A 21,089-nucleotide genomic window follows, 5' to 3' on the forward strand; every position below is an offset into this window, starting at 1 on the left:
GAATGCATTCAACTGAAATGTGACTTCAGCATTTAACCCAACCCCTCTGAATCAGAGAGGTGCGGGGGGCTGCCATAATCGACATCCACGTCTTCGGCGCACGGGGAACAGTGGGTTAACTGCTTTCTCGGGCAGAACGACAGATTTTTACCTTGTCAGCTTGGGGCTTAGATCCAGCAACCTTTCGGTTACTGTCCCAACGCTAACCACTAAGCCCTGGTTCCTTCTGTTGCTCCTTCACTGCTGTGCTCTGCACCCTATATGCTGGCCTTGTCTACACTGCATTGATAGCTTATATTGTAGTTTAACCCTCCCCAAGCTCTGTCTCTCCACTGCCACGTGGCTAGAGAGAATTCCCCTCTCATAAGCCACATCTATTTTGATATATTTTATTGCAGCGGTTCAACAAAATCTTTGGTCGTAAAATCTACATCTGAACAGGAATCGGATGCATTCTGCTGCATGTCAAATCTAACTTTGAACATGTCTGTGCTTGGGAATTTGTACTTTCAAAAAACATTTGACTACTGATGTATATCCAAATTGGACAAGAACATGCGACGTCTCAACCGTTAGTGTTTACTGGATGGACAGGCTGTCTGTGGACACATTGCCCTCTATTGCTCAGAACTGACACCTACACAAATAGTTTTGTGAGGTTATCGTCCTGCTTTTTTCCCCACATAACTGGCGAATCTAATCCAATGCAATGCCTAGAAGGACATGACACAAGCCTTGAAAAAACAGACATAGCTAAGGGCATTTCTGAGCAACTGAGTTCAGATGGCACAGATGTCTTGTTTCCCCTTTAGGTGGAGAACTCCACCCTGAACTCCCAGAGCGGCACTCTCATGGCCCAGAATGCCCAGCTTGCGACACAGCAGTCCAGCACGGAGAACGAGAAGGAGGGGGCGATGAGGGAGAGGGAGGACCTGAGGTCCACCTATGAGATGCTACTGAGGGACCATGAGAAGTTGGCTGCCCTGCATGAGAGGCAGGCCTCGGAGTATGAGGGCCTCATTGGCAAACACGGAGGCCTGAAAAGTGCCCACAAGAGCCTGGAATCACAGCACAGAGACCTGGAGGACAGGTGGGGTTTCAACTGGTGCTGTTATGTGCCTACATCATACTCTAGCACAGCTGGCATTGATCACACACTTAACCACACATTGCCAAATACACATGCATGACAGTCTTAGTATGCACTCAGTTCCACACTACCATTACATTACCTTAGCCAAATACATTTAAACTCAGTTTTTCACAATTCCTGACATTTAATCCTAATAACAATTCCCTGTCTTCGGTCAGGTAAGATCACTACTTTATTTTAAGAATGTGAAATGTCAGAAATAATAGTACAGTGATTTATTTAAGCTTTTATTTCTTTCATCACATTCCCAGTGGGTCAGAGGTTTACATACACTCAATTAGTATTTGGTAGCATTGCCTTTTAAATTGTTTAACTTGGGTCAAATGTTTTGGGTAGCCTTCCACAAGCTTCCCACAATAAGTTGGGTGAATTTTGGCCCATTCCTCCTGACAGAGCTGGTGTACCTGAGTCAGGTTTGTAGGCCTCCTTGCTCATACATGCTTTTTCAGTTCTGCCCACACATTTTCTATAGGATTGAGGTCAGGGCTTTGTGATGGCCACTCCAATACCTTGACTTTGTTGTTCTTAAGCCATTTTGCCACAACTTTGGAAGTATGCTTGGGGTCATTGTCCATTTGGAAGAGCATTTTTGATCAAGCTTTAACTTCCTGACTGATGACTTTAGATGTTGCTTCAATATATCCACAGAATTTTCCTCCCTCATGTTGCCATCTATTTTGTGAAGTGCACCAGTCCCTCCTGATGCAAAGCACCCTCCACAACATGATGCTGCCACCCCCATGCTTAACGGTTGGGATGGTGTTCTTCGGGTTGCAAGCCTCCCCCTTTCTCCTCCAAACATAACAATGGTCATTATGGCCAAACGGTTCTATTTTTGTTTCATCAGACCAGAGGACATTCTCCAAAAAGTACGATCTTTGTCCCCATGTGCAGTTGCAAACCGTAGTCTGGCTTTTTTATGGCGGTTTTGGAGCAGTGGCTTCTTCCTTGCTGAGCGGCCTTTCAGGTTATGTCGATATAGGAATAATTTTACTGTGGATATAGATACTTTTGTACCGGTTTCCTACAACATCTTCATAAGGTCCTTTACCGGTGTTCTGGGATTGATTTGCACTTTTCGCACTAAAGTGCGTTCATCTCTAATAGACAAAACGCGTCTCCTTCCTGAGCGGTATGACGGCTGCGTGGTTCCATGGTGTTTATACTTGCATACTATTGTTCGTACAGATGAACGTGGTACCTTCAAGCGTTTGGAAATTGCTCCCAAGGATGAACCCGACTTGTGGTCTACAATTTTTTGGCTGATTTATTTGGATTTTCCCATGATGTCAAGCAAAGAGGCACTGAGTTTGAAGGTAGGCCTTGAAATACATCCACAGGTACACCCCCAATTGACTCAAATTATGTCAATTAGCTTATCAGAAGCTTCTAAAGCCATTACATACTTTTCTGGAATTTCCCAAGCTGTTTAAAGGCACAGTCAACTTAGTGTATGTAAACTTCTGACCCACTGGAATTGTGATACAGTCAATTATAAGTGAAATAATCTGTCTGTAAACAATTGCTTGAAAAATTACTTGTGTCGTGCACAAAGTAGATGTCCTAACCAACTTGCCAAAACTATAGTTTGTTAACACAAAATATGTGGAGTGGTTGAAAAACTAGTTTTAATGACTCAAACCTAAGTGTATGTAAAATTTTGACTTCAACTGTATATACACACACAGCTGCCATCCACTAACCGGTGGTAATGTGTTGCAGGTATAATCAGCTGCTGAGGCAGAAGGATCAGCTGGAGGAGCTGGAGAAACAACTGAAGGCAGAGCAGGAGAAGATGCTGTCTGAGAACAAGAGCCACGAGGCCACGGCTATAGACTACTACAAACTGAAAGAGGAGAATGAAAGGTGAGTGTTTCAGGGTTAAATATTGTAATTGTAATATATGCCATTTAGCAGACGCTTTTATCCAAAGCGACTTACAGTCATGTGTGCATACATTCTACGTATGGGTGGTCCCGGGGATCGAACCCACTACCCTGGCGTTACAAGCGCCGTGCTCTACCAACTGAGCTACAGAAGGACCAAGCTGAGGTCTGTGTGTGTTTGTATGAGAGAGGGGGGAGGAGGAGGGGAATTTACCCTGAGGGTTACTTTGAGGTGCAAGGGAACATCCTTAAGCTGTCAATCCAGGTACAGAGAAATCTGTGCATCAAGGTTTTTAGAGAGGGGGAAATAAAGTAAGCATGTTTTGAGTGGCAATATGCAGACATTTTAAGTGGTTGAAATTAGAGAACTAACCAGGGGGCTATGAGTAAAGAATGTGCTGTTTAAAACACATGACATCTGTGTGAAGGCTGAACATGGCACACCGCCAGCTGGTGAAGGATAATGAGGCCCTGCAGGTTGACCATAAGAATCTGAAGAGCCAGATGAACGGTGCCAAGCTGGAACAGACCCGCCTGGAGGCAGAGTTCTCCAAACTCAAAGAGCAGTACCAGCAGCTGGACATCACCTCCACCAAGCTCACCAACCAGTGTGAGGTACGGTTACACACCCCTCAGTCCCCCTTCACTCCCTCCCACTCACTAACCAGTGTGAGGTACTACAATATCTGTACCCCCTACCCATAAACCAACCACTAGATTCTAATTATTATGTTCCGCATATTTCCAAACTCTATCACAGGTAACTCTTGGTAAATGTAGTCCTATGTTATGTAAGTGTTCAAAGCTGATATGTGGTCTCGGTCCAGACATGACTATGTTTGCCTGACATCCGTCTGTTGGAAAGGAAGTCTGATAGCTGGTTTCTCAATACCATGCTCTTTAAGGCTTAACAAGTGTCTGACCTGTATTCACCCACTGTGAAGGGAAGGCACAGCCCATGTGTAATATATACAACCATGTGAAAGCAACTTGGACACTACCAACTTTGCTCAAATAATAGTCTATTTCTCTCACCCTAGTTGCTGAGTCAGTTGAAGGGGAACCTGGAGGAGGAGAACCGTCACCTGCTGGACCAGATCCAGACCCTGATGCTGCAGAACCGCACCTTGCTAGAACAGACCATGGAGAGCAAGGACTTGTTCCACGTAGAACAGAGACAGTACATGTGAGAGATGACCCCACTATTACATTTTGTAACCAGTGTTCAAGTTAACATTTCAATAAGAAAGAGATGTCTGTTTCTTGGCTATGTAGATAGATGTCATTTGTTCCTGTGCCTAACTGGTCTTTCCCTCCTTCAGTGACAAGCTGAACGAGTTGAGGAGACAGAAGGAGAAGCTTGAAGAGAAGATCATGGACCAGTACAAGTTTTATGACCCCTCTCCTCCACGGAGGTAAGTAGCTAGGAGGAGTCCACTGCTATCATTGTGGCTGGTGCTTTGACCATATCAGCCTCTGTCGTAGTAAACAGCTGACTGAGACAAAGCTGACATCCCCCACATGAAAATGAAATGTAGAACCGCGGTGGATTTCTGCAGTTGTCTGGTTATGGTTAATTCCATTGCATAACCAACTGCCCTGGATCGTATGTGCTTAACCATTCAGTTCTGATTCATTTCCATGCCTGACTTAATGCATATGGTCTGAACCTAACCAACTCCTGCATATGGTTCAAATTAACCAAGAAGCTCTGGTTCATCTTTATGCCTAACCACCATCATCATAGCTGACTCTGGGGAATTGGGAGGCTGTGGTTTGCAAGAACACCCCAGATGCTGGTTCAATAAGGCACAAAATGGGAATAGATCCCTTAATTCAAAAAGATTTCCGCTCTTTTTGTGCCTACTGAACACTACCCAGAGTCAAATAATTTACCCTAATTACAAAACTATCTCTCTCTCATCTCAGACGAGAGAATTGGATCACCCTGAAGATGAAGAAGCTGATCAAGCCGAGGAGTCGGGAGCGGATGCGTTCCCTGACACTGACGCCCACGCGCTCCGAGTCCAGCGAGGGCTTCCTGGCGCTTCCTCTGGACAGCCAGGACTCTTCCTCCATAGGCTCTGGCTCCAACTCCCTGGACGACACGCTGACACAAAAGAGGAACAGCAGTGAGTAGACGCTCTCTGACCTGCATGGAAAATACCCTACTGATCAGATCAAATCGAGCCTTATTTCAAGTGCATTAAAACACATCAATATACTTTATGGTAAAGTGACACAATAGAAGGAAGTAATAGACCTATATTTTGAAAGAGAGTCCGCTCCAGACCAGAAAAGAGTCTAGGACTAGGTCTTCCTCTCACTCAATATGTCCCTTCCTCTGATCAGAAGGACTAACAGACGGGAAGAAAGACTAGATCACATATTAGTTCAATAAGACACTGGGAGCAGAGCGTATGTCAATAAATACATGCGGTTTAAACACATGAAATGCATGGTCAGACAGAGGCAGATACATGCAGACACTTGTAATATGATGCACGCAGACAGAGAAACCGAAGTACACTGGGTCAGACAGAAAAGTACATGCTGGCACAGACACTAGAACATGAGCAGGGCTCAGTTGTAGACAGGGAGGTATGCAGGGCAGGAGACACCAGGACAGTAGCCCCTTGTTGCTGTGTGGTGGCTGGTTGTGTGAACCTAATGCTTCCTGTGCTTGTTTTTCCTTCTCTATGCGATAGGGAAGAAAGACTCTCAGAGAGTGCAGCACTCCCATGTGCAGAGTAACCAGGGTAACCAAGGTTCCTCTAATGGTATGCTGAGAGGGGAGGGCTGGGCGGGGCTTGTAGTCGAGCTGTCGTGTCTCATCCTTCAGTCAATGGTCGCGTTCCCCTACTTAGACGTTGCATGCATCAACCAATGTTTGCTTGCCACATCATCGGCTGTGTCATTGACTGATACATTGCTATAACATATGTGATTAGCTGATACATAAAATACCTATCCAGGTGTTGTAAGATCTGGCAGGTGTCAGCAACGCCTGGGCAGAGGAACGCACCCACATTCCATACCTATTAAACGGTGTAGTGCATTATATATAACCTCTGCTCAATGCACCAGCTATGTATGTATGTGTGTGTATGTATGGGTTTCTTAATTTTTTTATATTTTCTATTTTCTACATTGTTATATTGAAGACATCAAAACTATGAAATAACACATATGGAATCATGTAGTAACCAAAAAAGTGTTAAACATATCAAAATATATTTTATGTCAGATTCTTCAAAGTAGTCAACCTTTTGCCTTGATGACAGCTTTGCACACTCTTGGCATTCTCTCAACCAGCTTCAAGAGGTAGTCACCTGGAATGCATTTCAATTAACAGGTGTGCCTGTTAAATGTTAATTTCTTACCTTAATGCGTTTGAGCCAATCAGTTGTCTTGTGACAAGGTAGGGGTGCTATACAGAAAATAGCCCTATTTGGTAAAAGACCAAGTCCATATTTATGGTAGGGCAGCTCAAATAAGCAAAGAGAAACGACAATCCATCATTACTTTAATCCGGAATATGTCAAGAACTTTGAAGGTTCCTTCAAGTGCAGTCACAAAAACCATGAAGCGCTATGATGAAACTGGCTCTCACGAGGACCGCCACGGGAAAGGAAGAACCAGAGTTACCTCTGCTGCAGAGGATAAGTTCATTAGAATTACCAGCCTCAGACATTTCAGCCCAAATAAATGCTTCACAGAGTTCAGGTAACAGACACAGCATCAACTGTTCAGAGGAGACTGCGTGAATCAGACCTTCATGGTCAAATTGCTGCAAAGAAACCACTACGAAAGGACACCAATAAGAAGACTTGCTTGGGCCAAGAAACACAAGCAATGGACATTAGACCGGTGGAAATATGTCCTTTGATCTGATGAGTCCAAAAGTTAGCGTTTTGGTTCGAGCCGACCCTGTCATTGTGAGATGCAGAGTAGGTGAACGGATGATCTCCGCATGTGTGCTGCATCAGATGACCTGGCCTCCACATTCACCTGACCTCAACCCTATTGAGATGGTTTAAGATGAGTTGGAACGCAGAGTGGAGGAAAAGCAGTCAACAAGTGCTCAGCATATGTGGTAACTCCTTCAAGACTGTTGGAGAAGCATTCCATGTGAAGCTGATTGAGAGAATGCCAAGAGTGTGCAAAGCTGTCATCAAGACAAAAGGTGGCTACTTTGAAGAATCTCATAAATGTATTTTGATTGTTATTTTATAGTTTTGATGTCTTCTCTATTATTCTACAATGTTGAAAAGAGTCCAAATAAAGACAAACCCTTGAATGAGTAGGTGTGTCCAAACTTTTGACTGGGATTGTAGTATATGGATATATATATATAGATAGAGAGAGATCTATGTCTCTCTCTCTCTCTCTCTCTCTCTCTCTCTCTCTCTCTCTCTCTCTCTCTCTCTCTCTCTCTCTCTCTCTCTCTCTCTCTCTCTCTCTCTCTCTCTCTCTCTCTCTCTCTCTCTCTCTCTCTCTCTCTCTCTCTCTCTCTCTCTCTCTCTCTCTCTCTCTCTCTCTCTCTCTCTCTCTCTCTCTCTCTCTCTCTCTCTCTCTCTCTCTCTCTCTCTCTCTCTCTCTCTCTCTCTCTCTCTCTCTCTCTCTCTCTCTCTCTCTCTCTCTCTCTCTCTCTCTCTCTCTCTCTCTCTCTCTCTCTCTCTCTCTCTCTCTCTCTCTCTCTCTCTCTCTCTCTCTCTCTCTCTCTCTCTCTCTCTCTCTCTATGTCTCTCTCTCTCTCTATGTCTCTCTCTCTCTATCTCTATCTCTCTCTCTCTCTCTCTATCTCTCTCTCTCTCTATCTCTCTCTCTCTCTCTCTCTCTCTCTCTCTCTCTCTCTCTCTGTCTCTCTCTCTCTCTCGATATATGTCTCTCTCTCTCTATCTCTCTCTCTCTCTATATATATGTCTATCTCATACAGACGCACACAAATCAACATCACACCTGCCCAGAGCCTATCTCCAGTGTCTGCACTACTTTCCCCCACATCCTCAAATCGCACCATTTTGTTATTTTCTGTCACCCACACTCTTTCAATATTTAGATAATGAAGCATATGATTTTTCCATTGACTTAACGATGGAGGATTGGTTGATGTCCGGTTTTTAAGTATAAGCTTTTTCAAGATAATTCACAAGAAAAGTATCATCCAACCATTCAGGTACCTCTCTGCCCCCTCATATGACATGTCTTGAAATATGCAGACAGATGGATTAGAAGTACATTGTAATACTTCTGACAATAATTTTTAGCTATACTAAAGGCAATATTTGATGTAACTGTTTCTTTTGCCTTTTAATAGCTATACTAAAGAACATTTTACATAACACACACACACTATGTATGCATTTACAGAAATCAATAGAACACATGGAGGTGTCTGTGGAGCTGGAAATCTAAAATGTTCTCTCTATACAGTGTCCCAGGATCTACTATTTTTTTTGCGTTAGTAATGGGATCCCTGTGGCCATTCCTTCCACTGCAGTGCCGTTCCCCTGGTGTCACTGTTGTACTCACTTAATTGCACCCTTTAATAAATGTCACCCTATGTGTGGTATTCTGTCTGTTAGCAGCCTGAGGTCTTCTATGTGGCAACCCCCTTCACAGCCATCCCACTTTGCTGTGTGCTTGGCGTTTTGTTTGAACAGTGAGTGAGTGAGCGTTTGTGTGTGTGCGCGTGTGTCTGTTTGCATACATATCAGTATTTACCCCGATATCTATGGAACACTGTTTTATTACCAGTTGAGTCTTCAGAACGTTACACTGGTTCTCAACGTTAACAACCACCTTTTTTCCCCCTCCTTTCTTTTCCTCTCCATCTCCCCTGGTATTTCTGTTTCTCCCCCCTCTGCTTTGGCTGTAAACTGACAGCTGTGAAATGGTTGCCCTTTATGAGGAACAGATCGAAGGAGAAAGACAAAGCGAAGGACATCTACCGCCGGTCCATGTGTAAGACCTCCGACAGCCTGGCGTCCTACCACCTCCGTCCGCCTCCTCTGGCCTGCGCCTTCCTGCTTTCCTCACCTAGCTTCTCTTCTCATAGCTTCTAGCTGGTTTCTATTCATCCTTTCTAGGAATAAACAAAACTCATGCTCTAATTTATCACCAATAGTAGATACATCTAACATAACAAATTTTGTTCGGTTAGATTTGTGTACAGTCGAAGTATTGACATACAAGAACTAACAAATGTAGATATTAGTACAAACTAACACTCTTCAATGATTGACAATACTTATGTGAAGTAATGTGAGTGGTAGTAGTGGTGTTCTGTAGTTCTTTTTCTGTAGTTTTATGTTGTGGTATCTGTAGATGCACTCTAGGTTAGTCTTAGTCTAGGTTATACATTTTGTTTTGGGGGAGGGGGTTTATCGGCGTCTAAACTTACTGTTGCGAGTTACAATAATAGAATACACAAGGTGCATTTTTAAAAAATGTCTGTGCATCAGCAGTTGTCCTCTTGTTAAGTCAGTCAGTTAGTCCATGTCAGCAACAACAAGAATGTGGATTGCTATTTAGCGGCCAGCTATCTAAACTTGTTATCATGGTCGATTTACCAGCCGGGGGGGCCCCAATGATTTTATTAGTCAGTCTCATTGAGATATTATATTAACAAATTCACATATTTCTCTACTCTATGACAAAATGTGTAGAATTACACAAAATGAACTCTAAAACTTAAAAAATGTTCTCTCCGCTGTCAAAATGTCTTGCTCGCAAAGTGGCCAACTGCTGCTTCATGATGAGTTCAGATTTTTTTGTGGCCCCCACCCCCATCAAAGTTGCCCATCGCTGGTCTAGGTCAAGACGATGTACAGTTGAAGTCGGAAGTTTACATACATTTAGGTTGGAATCATTAAAACTCGTTTTTCAACCACTCCCCAAATTTCTTGTTAACAAACTATAGTTTTGGCAAGTCGGTTAGGACATCTGCTTTGTGCATGACACAAGTAATTTTTCCAACAATTGTTTACAGACAGATTATTTCACTTCTAATTCACTGTATCACAATTCCAGTCAGAAGTTTACATACACTAAGTTGGCTATGCCTTTCAACAGCTTGAAAAACTCCAGAAACTGATGTCATGGCTTTAGAAGCTTCTGATAAGCTAATTGACATAATTTGAGTCAATTGGAGGTGTACCTGTGGATGTATTTCAAGGCCTACCTTCAAATTCACTGTCTCTTTACTTGACATCATGGAAAAATCTAAAGAAATCGTAGACCACAAGTCTGGTTCATTCTTGGGAGCAATTTCCAAACGCCTGAAGGTACCACGTTCATCTGTACAAACAATAGTACGCAAAACACCATGGGACCACGCAGCCGTCATTCCCCTCAGGAAAAACACGCATTCTGTCTCCTAGAGAAGAACGTACTTTGGTGTGAAAAGTGCAAATCAATCCCAGAACAACTGCAAAGGACCTTGAAGATGAAGTGAGGGAACCGGTACAAAAGTATCTATATCCACAGTAAAATGAGTCCTATATCGACATAACCTGAAAGGCCGCACAGCAAGGAAGAAGCCACTGCTCCAAAACTGCCATAACCGCCAGACTGCGGTTTGCAACTGAATATGGGGACAAAGATAGTACTTTTTGGAGTAATGTCCTATGGTCTGATGAAACAAAAACGGAACTGTTTGGCCATAATGACCATCTTTTATGTTTGGAGAAAAAAGGGGGAGGCTTACAAGCCAAAGAACACCATCACAACCGTGAAGCACAAGGGTGGCAGCATCATGTTGTGGGGGTGCTTTGCAGCAGGAGGGACTGGTGCACATCAAAAAATAGATGGCATCATGAGGGAGGGAAAGTATGTGGATATATTGAAGCAACATCTCAAGACATCAGTCAGGAATTTAAAGCTGGGTCGCAAATGGGTTTTCCAAATGGACAATGACCCCAAGCATACTTCTAAAGTTGTGGCAAGTACTTAAGGACAACAAAGTGAACAAACCCTTGACCTCAATCCTATAGAACATTTGTGGGCAGAACTGAAAAAGCATGTGCGAGCAAGGAGGCCTACAAACCTGACTCGGTTACACCTGCTCTGTCAGGAGGAATGGGCCAAAATTCACCCAACTTATTGTGGGAAGCTTGTGGAAGGCTACCCAAAACGCTTGACCCAAGTTAAACAATTTAAAGGCAATGCTACCAAATACTAATTGAGTATATGTAAGCTTCTGACCCATTGGGAATGAGATGAAAGAAATGAAAGCTGAAATAAATCATTCTCTCTACTATTATTCTGACATTTCACATTCTTAAAATAAAGTGGTGATCCTAACTGACCTAAGACAGATAATTTTTACAAAGATTAAATGTCAGGAATTGTGAAACTGAGTTTACATGTATTTGACTAAGGTGTATGTAAACTTCCGACTTCAACTGTATGTGTGACAGTGCAGTCGAGAGGTACTGTATGCCATTCTACTGTACCGTACTGTATAAGGTGGTGCTGTCTCTAGGTATGTGTGTGGCCTGCACATTGACTCTGACCCCATCCATCCGTCTATATACTGTATCTCTACCTGTCTGCCTGTGGTGTGAGCGCAGCCTGTCATCCTCCTCACTCCTCTCTCACTACAGAGCCGGCATGACTTTGCAGAACCTCACTTTTCTCTTTCTCTCGCCACCTCTCACTCACAGCCACCATGTAGGAATTGAAGTGGAGCATTACAGTGCTTTTTTCTCTCTTTTTCTTTCTCTAATTTCCTGACTTTTTTCTGTCACTCTGCTATCTTTATTGAGTCTTTCAGTTTGGCTGCATTTCAGCTCTTGTGCATGCCTTGCCGACATGGGCTTGCCCACACTGACTGTGGCACATCTCTGAATTCTGCTGCTTTGACTTAGCAGCCACTGCATGCCTAGCCTAGCGCTGCTCCCTGTGCCCTTGGCTAATTTATGTCCATCTCCACCCCAGCCATGAATGACCTGCTGCAGACCATTGCCCTGGCAGGGGGCCAGTGGGCGGGCAGCACAGAGAACCTGGAGGGGCCCGTGGAGGCCAACGGGGGCAGCCGAAGTCGGCACATGAAGGAGCTGGGCTCCATGGCCTACTCCACTAACGCTATCAACTACACCACCCTCACTTTGCCCTCTGGCAACAGGGCCAAGAGGAGCTTGAAGATCAAAGGTAGAGACTACAGGACCGCTAGTCGATCCCCCTTGGTGGTGTGGTGAACTATCATCTAGGATGTGTATTTACTACAAGTCTCATTGTGTTTCAGAAGCAAGTAATTGTTTAATCCATCGTAAATGTCATTTTTCTTTCATCTCCATTTTTCCTTTTTAATTTGGACACTGGTGAATGCCTACGATCATACTCTAGCTTTCAGAAGATTGTCTGCCACATATTTTGTTTCCTTCATAAGCCCTATTCTCTGGTAGTTTCTCCATCCCTCCAGCCATAACTCATATTTCCACATCTTTGTCTCCTCCAGACAACGCTTCCTGTGAAGACGTTCCAGCATCCTCAGACGACCCCATTGGGTTCAGAGGTCAAGGTAAGAGAACTGTTGACCTTTAGGACAAACTCCTATTACTATTATTTAACCACAGGGCTTTACACCAGTTTATTACTGGGAGACAAAGGAATGAAATATCAAATGGCAAAAAAATAGGCAATGTTTTAAAGCCTTACAGTAAGTGGTCGTGCCACTGGAAGCTTGGTCCATATCTCTACATTTTTGCTACCATTAGAGCAGGGTTCTCCAAACTTGTTCCTGTAATGCTACCCTACTGTACGTTTTCGCTCCAGCCCCAGTTGTAACTAACCTGATGCAGCTGATCAACCAGCTAATTGAAATTAGGTGTGCTAGATTAGGGTTGGAAAGAAAACATACAGGACGGTCCAGGAACAGGGTTTTAAAGCCCTGCGTTAGAGTAGATCTGCCTAAATGACTAGATTCAGCATGCTATCATTAACAGTAAACTCTGCTTAACAAAAAGTCATGAGCAGCATTCCTCCATTAGCTAGTAGATCGGGCTGTCTGCCTACTCGATTCTCACACACACACACACACACACATACACACACAGGTATCACAATTAGTGTCCATTATCTCCATTTTCTGTGCGGTCTTGGCTAGCTAAAATGTCCTCCCACTGTCATGTGCATTGTATTATACAGTAATATACCTCTTATTGCATGACCTTTTCCACAACTGTTTTTTTGCACTTTGTTATGATGTGCTGTAATGTTGGTGAGTTAATTAATAAAATGGCAGATAACCTAGTACAATGCATTATATCCTAAACTGAGCCAAACTACAAGTAGCTATATAAGTGTATATATAAGTATAAGTGAACTGCACCACTGTAGCCCAGTGTAGTGTTTTAATAACTGTGGTAGCAGGTTAACCCAGTTAGCTGTGTGTGTTGAATGTGCCAGGCCTACAGGTCTTTAGCAGTGCTCAGGCTATGTCGCCCTCTGCTCTCGACCCGTCCGCTATGTGCAGAGTCCCCTGTAGCATCTGTTGTAAGTGACACACCTGTGTACATCTGTCTAAGACCACTAACAGTACCACTTTACACAAGCCCGCCACTGCTATCAATGATTACCACCCACTACCTGCGGACATCGCTTCCCCAGTACGACCACTGTACCAGCCACACCAAACCTGAACCAAACTGAAGACCACTAATAACAGCAACAGCATTGTATCAATTTGCATCCCACACATTCACATACAGCCCACCTATCCTTTGGTACATTCCTCTGCCCCGGGTCTCCTCCGTTCCCTACTCCTCTCAATTACCTGAGCCCCTCCTGTGTTGGTCTCTGGGTCATGTCAATTACAAGGCCCCTCTCCTTTCCTCCAATCAGGTTTTACAACATGTTCTTCCTCGTGAATGATTCCTCCCTTCGTGTTTGTGTGGCCCCTCCCTCTCCACTCCCTTTGTTTGATTGGGCATGTTGGCGTTGCATGGCACTGTGCCACCCCTCCTGCCTGCACCATCTGCTGACCCGTGTGACGTGTCCTCAATCTGTGTCCTTTCCAGCCTCACGAGCCTCCAGCCTCCATAGTATCAAGACCATCAGCAGTAATACCTCCCGCTCCACTCCGCTCGAGGCCAAAGGTACAGTCTCAACACTAAGGAGAACGCCCCCTCCCTCCCACACTCCTGCATATGACATCTCCTTCACCTCCTTGTACTCTATGTTGATTCTCTCATACACACACGTTGGATAAAAAGGAGAGAAAAAAATGACACTTGTAATCTATTAACATTGATACTGTAACTCTCTTCCTCTCTCTGTGTGAGATATGTTCTGGAAGGGTCCAGGCTAGGTTCTGGCATGTTTATTATTTATTTTATTTATTTGCGTTCTCACAAATAAGCAGGTTTCTGAGCTATGCTGGTTTAAATCTAGTGCCTGTCATCACCTTAAGGTGATACTCGTATGTTAGTACCGGAGTTAGTCGTACACTGTTAGAGCAGAACTCTCCTACAGTAAGTAGTGTGTTTCTCTTCAGGCACATTGAACGGAAACCTCAGCAGGCCCCACAGTGAGAGCAGTGGGGAGTTCAGCCTCAGTCTGGATCAGGAGGAGTGGTCCAGCGGGAGCAGCCCTGTCCAGCAGCCCCTGTCCCACTCCTCTCACCAGAGCTCCATGCTGCTGCAGAGGTCCCTGGACCCCCAGGCCACACAGGCCAAGAAGAAAAATGGCAGCGCCAGCGAGGTGCTCTCTCTACAGCAGTTCCTAGAGGAGCACATCGACCCTGCAGAGGTGACAGCCTGGAACACACCGGAACACTAGATTCAAACTTTACTGTACTATTTTTAGATAGTACTGTTTTAGGCTTCAGATGTGTTATGATAAGAAATGAGTAGAAGTTATTTCACCACTCAAGTCTGCTATAAAAACCCAGGTATTATGGTATGGTAACTTTAATGTCTCTTCTCCATCAATAGTCTGGCTGCCAAGATAATCTGACTGAGTCTCCCCGCCTTTCCGGAGGCGCTGAGCATGTGCAGAGAGACCGGGCCGAGCGAGGCTCCACCGGCACTAAGGGGCGGGGCATCCTGCGCTCAGCCAGTGGGAAGGCAGCGCCAGTGAACTCCGATGGCCGCCCCACCAGGGGTGGCCAACCAGGTCATCCCAGCTTACGAAAGGCAGAGAGTACGCGTGTGAAGGGCATGGTCCTGCCACGGGTCAGCCTCTCCTCCCAGAGTAAAGCCGTGTCTGTGTCTGAGCGTCTGGACATCTCCTCCTCCATGCTGCCCCGGGCCAGCAGCGTCATATCCACAGCCGAGGGCTCCACACGTCGGACCAGCATCCATGACCTGCTGTCCAAAGACACCCGGCAGCCCGTGTCTGTGGACCCCTCACCCTCCTCAAAGGCCTTGCCTCGCGCCTACACCACGCCCAGTGAGTACCCCCCCAACCAACAACCCCACCCAGTCCCAACATCCCACCCACCAGTCCATCCCCCTAGCCCCAGCCCCCATGCCCCTGTCCCTGCTGAAGTCAGTCAGTATGCCCTGCACAGGCAGTCAGCACCCCCCCAGTTGTAAGGAAACTGACCTCTCCAGCCTCGAGTCTTTCTTTGACTCGTCCTTCACAGTGGAGTCAGTGTTTATGGACTCCATCTTCAGCGAGCCAGACTTCACAGGGTGCAATAGCAAGAGCCACACCTTCCTTTCCCTCAACACCTCCCTGGTCAGTAACATCAGCGGCCCCCCCAGGCAAAACCCACCTCCGGCCCAACCCTGCCCAAACCGCCCAGAACCAACCAAATGGGCTAAAGCCCAGCCCACCTGACCAGAATGGGGAACATGTCATTGACACCAATCATGTGCTTGATGCTGACCCATCTCCACCCCTTAGCCCAGAGGACCAACAATCGCTGTGGTATGAGTATGGCTGCGTCTGAATGTGTGGTGCCCTGGTCAGCTACTGATCTGGGACCTGCTTAAGGACCGGTGATGGTCGGGGAGAAAGAAGGAACTCTGCATGCATTATCAAAGCCCTATCATGCTATGTTTTCCTTTGAGCTTTTATGTTTGTTTTTTCATGGCTGATTTGTAAATCCCTTTTCATCACTCCTGGTTTGGTATTTCCCTCAGTCTTATGGAAGTGGGGTTCTCTGGATGTCTTTGCTTCAGAGGTCTTTTCACACTGTATTCATTCATCAAACCTCTGTTTGGCTCACATTATAAAGCTATTACATAATTGCTTAATGGGGGACATCAATAGCTGTTCTAGTTATTTTATTCATTATTTGCTATTTCTTTTCTAATCACAAATACATCTCCAGAAAACATGCTGCAAAGCTACATCAACTATCATTTGGATGTTCAGTGCATCTTTAAAACATCATGTCAGAAGTCCTCCAGAATTAGAATGGAACTCTGTTTAATAATAAAGCAATGAGGCTTGTAGAACACGTCCCATGATAGGCTGACTGAGGAACCCATTAACTGCCAATAAGCGCTATTTATGGAGTCATTACGTAATATAGCCCTTCAGAGGAAAGCAGTTTCACATCTATTAAAATTAGATAAAATATTTGGTTTCCTATCTTATTGGGTGTTTGGTATTTGGGAGAACTCTGTCCTCTCTAAAGTACTGTCACATTGCATTACCAGTCTAATTCTACTGTATCAATCTCAATGCATATTCACTGAACTGCATGGCTTTATTCTGTCTTGGTTTGTTCTGATGCTCTCATTTTGATTGTTGTGATCAAAATTGTTTTGTTTTTTTGTTTTGTGCATATGACACATTTTTCTGTTCCATTTCTTTTTCTGATCAAACCCCTCTCAATGTGGGAATTCAGATTGGGTGAATTGGGGTTAAGGGATTGTTTTTGAGGAAACGTAATTCACAAAATGACCTGAGAGCAATATTAAGCGTTTGAGAGAGAGCATTTTAAAGATAGTTGAGTCTTGTGTTTTTGTTGCTCTGAGACAGTATACATAGTGGTGAGAGAAATTTGCAATTGAGACAAATATGATGGCCAGATTATTTTGTGAATGAAGATTCCTCTACTCTTGGTTGTCATGGTATTGGATCTGGGTAAACTCTTGAATACTCATGGCCACAATACAAATTCCAATTGCACGATAACACATTTTAGGTTATGAATATATATATTTTTTTAAATATTAAGTTATATTCAAGGACAGAAAGCACTCGTGTATGCACAAGCCGTAGGAGTAGTAATGTTAGTTAGATTTTTATTTCTGCTTTATGTATTTGCCATTTGAAATAGTTTTATTGTATTTATCTTGTGTATAAACTAACTTCAGCCTTTATTCCGATGTAATATGACATGCCTTTGTTCTGCAGATGTGGAAGTGTTACAAGAGCGCAGAAAGTCAAAAAGCAGTGGGGAGCAACAAAGCTCCTAAACTTTACTCATCGACTACCGTTATGAGCTCAAGTGGTGAGTGCTGCTCTGAGTCCGGGGGGGGAGGGGGCTCCATAGTAACCCGGTGGCTTAACAGATGTCCCATCCTGTTCATGCTTGCTATGCTATGCTGGTGTTGTACAGGGCACATGAATGGAGCCTGGTCTGCATGGCGTCCCTAATAACAGAAGGTCCTGACCTGCTACACTCCTTCCCTGTTCCTCAATGTAACCTGTTTATAGCTGCCTTTTCTTTTACTTTTCTCTGCTGGTATTCAGGAAAAAACACTGGTGGCTCTATAGGAGGTTGTGATCCCTTTGTGAGCTTATCTGCAGTGCTGCATGGATTGTGAGTCAAGCAGCTGAAACCCCTCCCTGTCAATGCATGTAGACTGCTTTCCAGTGCGTCCATATATATATGTTCATCCTCTTCTCTGATGTCATCTACCGCTAACCTCTTTTTCTGTCCTCTTCTCTATTCACTCTTCTGTCTGCCTCCAACTCAGAGAGAAAAGTGACCTTCAAGCTGTCTGTCTGACTCTGAAGCCATTTAAAAGTTGATCTACTGAGATGGTCTTCAGTGTGAAAAAAGATTGTGTAAAACAAAAATAATGTATCTTTATATATTATTTTTTTTAAACAAAAAATCAATGCTTCAATAAAGAAAAGTAAACATCTTTTTTTCTCCTTGAATCAAGGAAATAAAACTTAAGACGCAGCATGTGGCAACAATAGTTTTTCTATAACTGACTTTCTGGTAAATTGCACTGCTATGGTGTGACAGACTGCTAACATGCACTCTACACGGACATACTGTTAGTGCCAATGTTCACGCAAAGCCAAATGGGTGAACTTAAACTAGACCCTGAAGACTCCTTGTGTGACTTTGAATCAGCTGGATTTTTTCTTTCTGCCAATTGATGCTAATTATATTTTTTTTGTAAATGAGCATACACATGCAGCATCTTTCTGAGGAACAACTGATGTCTACATTCAACTATCTGCACAGAAGGGAAAAAAATGCATGTGGGCACAGAACAAGGTCAACCACAATGTGCATGGAGCAATCAACATGCTTTTCTTCCAATCAGAATGGACGATTGTTTTAAGTTGTGTTCCTCTGAAATGCCAAAATGACGCGTGGGAAGCCATGCCAACTGTGATTGACATACAATCCAATCATGAAGGTTGTGTGAGCTGAATGGCACAGCTTTGTATATGTCTACAGTATGTATGTGGCTACTATCAGATTTATGTCTGTGATGATGACCTAGTGTTCATTTCCTTTTCCACTTTTACATAAATCCATTTGTGATAAAAAAAATCCAGAAGAATCCTGTGTCATTTCATCTTCATCATATAAAGGACTGTGACCCTCAAGTCATCTATTCTTCCCCTGATGAATGATTGATTTTTGTCTGCGTTTATGGAATCAGGAAATCTCACCAGCTAAAGTTGTTGGGATATTGGACCAAAGTAATGTCATGATTTCTATGGACAGACGAATGCAAGGCGCTTAAAATCATCTTTAAATTAATCTGATATTGCTTTTATATAACGAATAGAAATATCCCAGTCAAAGCTTTATGGAACACAAGTGATGAACGGGGGGTTGTGCAGATGTCCATTTACTGGATCGACAAAGCTTGAGTTATCCATTAGCCTACATAAAACGGATACTTTGGCCACTGGTGTAGTCTGCGCGATAAGGAGGTATACACCAGAGTATAACCACATTTTGTTTGGGGGGGGGGGGGGTATGAGTGGATAATCAATGTTCCGTGTCTGCAGTAATTGTGTCAAAGGTCTAAATGACTAGATCTTGCGGAGGGAGATACGAGGATGCAACCACCATAATCACTACTACATTGTCTATCAACCATCCACATATAACCAACAATCAAGACTGCTCTCTTGCCCAAAGAAAATAAGGACTCTCCAGACCTTATTCTGTCCCAAAAGTTAGAGAAATGGGCATTATTACAATTTTCACCTAAGGTTAAAAGGCACAAAGGTAAATAACTTCAAAATAAATCTTTGTACCAAGACAAAACACAGTCTGCCAGGATAGTGTGTTCATTTCAAGGTATTTACTAGTTAAAGCTCTGAAGAACTGGTTCATGTCCTGTGTCCTTTAAAAATGTCAGATCCTCTAGCTTTAGTCCCATAATGGAAGCATTGGTAATAGGATGGACGTGCACGCTCATGGCCTATGTTGACCAGGTCGCTGTCCAGGACAATACTAGATGTTGGAACATTGCTGCGGGGACTTGCTTCCGTTCAGCCACGAACATTAGGGATGTTGGGCGATTAGGCCTGGCTCGCAGTCGGCGTTCCAATTCATCCCAAAGGTGTTCAATGGGGTTGAGGTCAGGGCTCTGTGCAGGCAAGTCAAGTTCTGTTACACTGATCTCAACAAACCATTTCTCCTCCATTCACCTTGCTTTGTGCACAGGGGCATTGTCATGCTGAAACAGGAAAGGGCCTACCCCAAACATATTTTTTTATGAATATTATTATTATTTTAATTAATGGGGTAGATCAGCTTTAATATTGCAGATAGATTGTAGCTTCCATCAATGTAAATGTCTGCTCACTTCCAATCCCCTATGTATATTTTTTGCAAATATATACACACACACATAAATACATAGCTTTAATTTATTTATATATATACATGTCCTTGATTACCCTCCAACCCTACCACCCCTCCCCCAATTGGAGCAACCTACTGAACAACAACACTTGGGCCTGTATTTCCAGCTTATACATACCAACTGTTGCCACAACGTTGGAAGCACAGAATCGCCTAGAATGTCATTGTATGCTGTTGCATTAAGATTTCCCTTCATTGGAACTAAGGGGCCTGGTGTAAGAGAGTAAAAAATGTAGTCTTGATTATATGTGAGTTTCACCTAAATTAAGTAGTCTACCAGTGTTGATGGAGCATCCTAGTGGTTAAAGGTGTCACTGCAGATCTGGTATAATGCTGATGTTCTCCAGCGGACAAACCTTTTCCTATGCTGGAGAACCTGTCATGTTTGCAGTGATCCTTGTGCATGTGTGAAGACATTCATACATTGTGTCTGTCTTCCAGGAATAAATAAGACCCAAAAGCAAGTCCTATGTCAGTCATCCATCTTACCAGCCAAACAGCTTAGTTACACTGGTGCCGTGACCCGTATGTCTGCAACCTTGGTGGCGAGCAGAGGCTCCACATGTCAGAATGTACCAAAAAACAGTCCTCCAAAGACGAGGTCTCCGCGATCCTTGACACACAGTTTGTGGGAGTGAGGTGCCAGGTCACGTGCCATGAATGTGCTACAGCACCTTCCCCAATTGGTGATGCCTAATGGGGATCCCTTACCTGTGCTCACTGAGAGAGAGCTACATGATGGACAGCTGGGCGACACCGTCCTCTCGGGTGCTTTATTATGTTGAGCGAGGTCGACGTCCCTCCACAAGAGAAAAGGCCAAGGAGTCTGTGATGATCCTCAGGTACCTCAAGCACTAGGAAAAACTGACAACGTGTGAAAGGCCGTACCTATTCACGGACAAAATCCTAAGCGGGACAGCGCGAAATGAAACGCAGAGATGTGACTTCAATAAAAAGGAAACTGTATTGGGTGGTTCTTTCAACTCTACCCGGGGCAGTACAAACAAAGGCCAGG

The 21,089-nt window shown here is 44.0% G+C and overlaps 1 protein-coding gene and 1 long non-coding RNA gene across 10 annotated transcripts in view; one reads left to right on the plus strand and one right to left on the minus strand.

The window, feature by feature from the left end:
• Positions 1–18,811, plus strand: part of LOC124038310 (girdin-like) — a 93,080-nt gene extending 74,269 nt beyond the window's left edge. Inside the window, exons 21-36 of one of the 9 annotated variants that reach the window (XM_046354030.1) lie at positions 813–1,090; positions 2,876–3,019; positions 3,468–3,654; positions 4,080–4,225; positions 4,362–4,454; positions 4,969–5,171; positions 5,748–5,819; positions 8,929–9,006; positions 11,983–12,195; positions 12,503–12,565; positions 13,453–13,539; positions 14,064–14,141; positions 14,540–14,793; positions 14,979–15,435; positions 17,359–17,455; positions 17,925–18,811. In XM_046354030.1, coding sequence (XP_046209986.1) covers positions 813–1,090; positions 2,876–3,019; positions 3,468–3,654; positions 4,080–4,225; positions 4,362–4,454; positions 4,969–5,171; positions 5,748–5,819; positions 8,929–9,006; positions 11,983–12,195; positions 12,503–12,565; positions 13,453–13,539; positions 14,064–14,141; positions 14,540–14,793; positions 14,979–15,435; positions 17,359–17,420 — 2,415 coding nt within the window. In that variant the 3' untranslated portion in view covers positions 17,421–17,455; positions 17,925–18,811. Of the gene's footprint in view, positions 1–812; positions 1,091–2,875; positions 3,020–3,467; positions 3,655–4,079; positions 4,226–4,361; positions 4,455–4,968; positions 5,172–5,747; positions 5,820–8,928; positions 9,007–11,982; positions 12,196–12,502; positions 12,566–13,452; positions 13,540–14,063; positions 14,142–14,539; positions 14,794–14,978 lie in introns of all 9 variants that reach the window. The other 8 variants (XR_006839342.1, XM_046354031.1, XM_046354026.1 and 5 more) reach the window with 8 other exon arrangements.
• LOC124038313 overlaps positions 1–21,089 on the minus strand; it is a 49,884-nt gene that overhangs the window by 14,637 nt on the left and 14,158 nt on the right. The window contains exon 2 of the long non-coding RNA XR_006839343.1: positions 4,075–5,149. This is a non-coding gene — a long non-coding RNA (uncharacterized LOC124038313). The remainder of the gene's footprint in view (positions 1–4,074; positions 5,150–21,089) is intronic.

Source organism: Oncorhynchus gorbuscha, linkage group LG06 (genome assembly GCF_021184085.1).
Source record: "Oncorhynchus gorbuscha isolate QuinsamMale2020 ecotype Even-year linkage group LG06, OgorEven_v1.0, whole genome shotgun sequence".
NCBI lineage: Eukaryota > Metazoa > Chordata > Actinopteri > Salmoniformes > Salmonidae > Oncorhynchus > Oncorhynchus gorbuscha.